The sequence below is a fragment of the Anopheles aquasalis genome, chromosome 2 (genome assembly GCF_943734665.1).
Source record: "Anopheles aquasalis chromosome 2, idAnoAquaMG_Q_19, whole genome shotgun sequence".
In the NCBI taxonomy this organism is placed as follows: domain Eukaryota; kingdom Metazoa; phylum Arthropoda; class Insecta; order Diptera; family Culicidae; genus Anopheles; species Anopheles aquasalis.
This window is the reverse complement of record NC_064877.1, coordinates 16,437,501-16,440,000: the sequence shown is the minus strand read 5'-3', so window position 1 is coordinate 16,440,000 and position 2,500 is coordinate 16,437,501. Positions and strand designations below refer to the sequence as shown.

Genomic DNA, 2,500 nt, shown 5'->3' with positions numbered 1-2,500 from the left:
TTTCCGAAGGAAAATCATCCCTTCTTAACCCGCCCTTATCGTCTCTCGTTGTCCGTTATAGTTTGCGTCAAGGTAGTGGACAAGTTCGCAAACAGTCTTACGGATGAGGTGAAGAAGGATACGAAGCGGATAGAGGATGAGTTCCGTACGTTCTGCAAAAAGTCCAAAGACAAGGAGCAACGCTTCGTAAGTAGTGACGCGGCCGAGCGCGCGGTGATGACGTTGGTGCAGCGTGGGCGTTAATGTTTTACTGTTGTTCTCCTTATCGGCTCGACGACGCGCAGTGTTACTACCTCGGAGGCATGGAAGATTCGGCCACGGGTATCCTGAATGAGCTTTCCAAACCGGTCAGCTGGGGGATGCCGTCGGATAAGATCTGCGAGAAGCTGAAGAAGAAGGATGCTCAGATCTGTGATCTGCGATACGGTAAAACTACTTCCCCCTTCTGGATACGCCCATCGATAGATTCTAATCTTTCGTCGTTCCGCTTCGTTCGGAATTTTTCTTTGTTTTTTTTTTTCAGACAAACAAATCGACGTCAATGCCGTCGATCTGAAGAAGCTGAAGGTGCGTGATTTGAAGAAGATTCTCTCGGATTGGGATGAGGAGTGCGACGGGTGCTTGGAAAAGACTGATTTCATTAAGCGCATCGAGGAGCTGAAGCACAAGCACATCAAGACGGAGCTGTAACATCGTTCGGTGTTGCGGGCCATGCCAGAAAGTCGAGCCCCACCGCACGCCACCGTTGCTACACGTGTCCTTCCGTCGTCGTTGTGTTCCATGGCCAGGTGCCGCGCTACCACCGAAGTTAATTTATTGGTCATCCGCATGCCATGCAAAGCGGCTGCTCAGCGTGTAATCGGTTGGTGGCGGAAAAGTAAACTGTAGGCCCTGGTGCACGCAATCGCGATTTGGTGACTAAATCACACGGATATGCACCAGCTAGAAATATCGGGGAACACGTGCGAAAGACAAAAAGAATGATCAACTAAAAGGCGTACGAATGAGAGAACGGAAGCAGAACAGGAAATATACGCGTTGGCAAGTTATACTATAAAGAATGTGGTTGTTTTGTGCTCTTTCCCGAATGTCCATTGTGTATCGGAGACACTGATTCATCGCCTTGTTACACCCGCTAAAGCAGCAGGCCATGACGTGGCCTACTTGGTTTACGATCAGACGTTTGTGGAACGTTGGCCTCGAGAATCGTTCGATCATTTTAACCGACCCGATGATCAACGATCGTAAGAAGAAGACGGAAAAACCTCTTCGATCTCACCGCATTAGAGGGTGATTTATTTACAAATCATATACGACAGGTAAATGTACAAAATAATACTTTAGAGCACGTTAACATTGAGCGCGAGTAGCCGTTAGGAACCGTTTTCCTTTATAAAGCACACTTTGCAGTAGCTGCTCCGTTCAGAGCACGAACGGAATCGACGATGGTGAGAGTGAAAACAAGCGACAACCTCCTTTCCACCTCTTCCATCCACGAATCGCTGCTGCTACCCTGCTTACCGCCGTTTGGCCCGCTGGCCGCACTATTAGAGCGTTCTTAGATAATGTTTAAATTTTCTAGTTATGCCTACCGTACATAATTCAAGCTACTGTACACCCTGCATTTGTAAGCTTGGCCGTTGTTGGCCAGTGTTGTTTGGCGATCCTTAGAGGGGATCAGTCGTTTGGATCCTTAACTACATTCTAAATAGGCCCTACTGGCGGCGGCGCTGGCCTTTGCTCATAGCCGCCATAGCTACCCCGTTGGCCCACCCAATGCCCTTCCCACCCATCTTCTCGGCTTCCTCACTGACTCTGGTTGGCGGTAAAAAGTGCGGAATGATTTCGGTTTCGACGTCCTCGTGCTCAACTCAGATGAATCGCCGCTATTGATTTATGTTGATAGAACGGGGCAGAAGATAGAAGAAAGAAAAAAAAACAAAAACCATCACATCGCCAACGCTTTAGCATTAGCCGCCATCCGAGCATGCACAACCATCGATGGTGTTGATGGTCAGTCCGCGGGTTCAGCACGTGATCTATACTCCGCTTTGCGCATGTCCTCACACACGGTGTTGGTGGATTGGTTGGCGAATCATTCCGTAGCAACGGCTTATGCTGCAACGCGACTACTGCTCGATGGTTGTTGACGATGGTACTCCTTGGTGAGCCGATCATGGCCTACTCATCGCATTGTAAGGACGATCGGGCAAACGTGGCGGAGCATTTTGGACCGGGCGACTATGATAGGTAGGGTGTAAATGCGATCAAACCGATAAAAAGAAATATATAATTGGCATGAAATCGAAATGATAACACAACATTAAACTAAAGATATCCTACTAAACAAACTCCAACGCTAAGAAAGCAAATACGGGAAACCAAAGGAGTAAGTAGCTAAATGATGAATGATAAATGTGTGTAAACAATTATAATGTAGAAATAAACCAGATCCTGTTAAACAGATAAAGATATGCTAAGAAAACGTTGCAATGGTTAC

General features: G+C 47.4%; 2 protein-coding genes across 5 annotated transcripts in view; one reads left to right on the top strand and one right to left on the bottom strand.

The window, feature by feature from the left end:
- The window catches only part of LOC126572660 (mesencephalic astrocyte-derived neurotrophic factor homolog), a 1,346-nt gene extending 291 nt beyond the window's left edge, over positions 1-1,055 (top strand). Inside the window, exons 2-4 of the mRNA XM_050232154.1 lie at positions 62-186; positions 285-426; positions 524-1,055. Of these exons, the coding sequence (XP_050088111.1) occupies positions 62-186; positions 285-426; positions 524-690 (434 nt within the window). The 3' untranslated portion in view covers positions 691-1,055. The remainder of the gene's footprint in view (positions 1-61; positions 187-284; positions 427-523) is intronic.
- A 210-nt stretch (positions 1,056-1,265) lies between these two features.
- Positions 1,266-2,500, bottom strand: part of LOC126572026 (dynamin) — a 13,459-nt gene continuing 12,224 nt past the window's right edge. For all 4 annotated transcript variants that reach the window (XM_050231026.1, XM_050231024.1, XM_050231023.1 and 1 more), the window contains one exon: positions 1,266-2,241. In XM_050231026.1, coding sequence (XP_050086983.1) covers positions 2,175-2,241 — 67 coding nt within the window. In that variant the 3' untranslated portion in view covers positions 1,266-2,174. The remainder of the gene's footprint in view (positions 2,242-2,500) is intronic.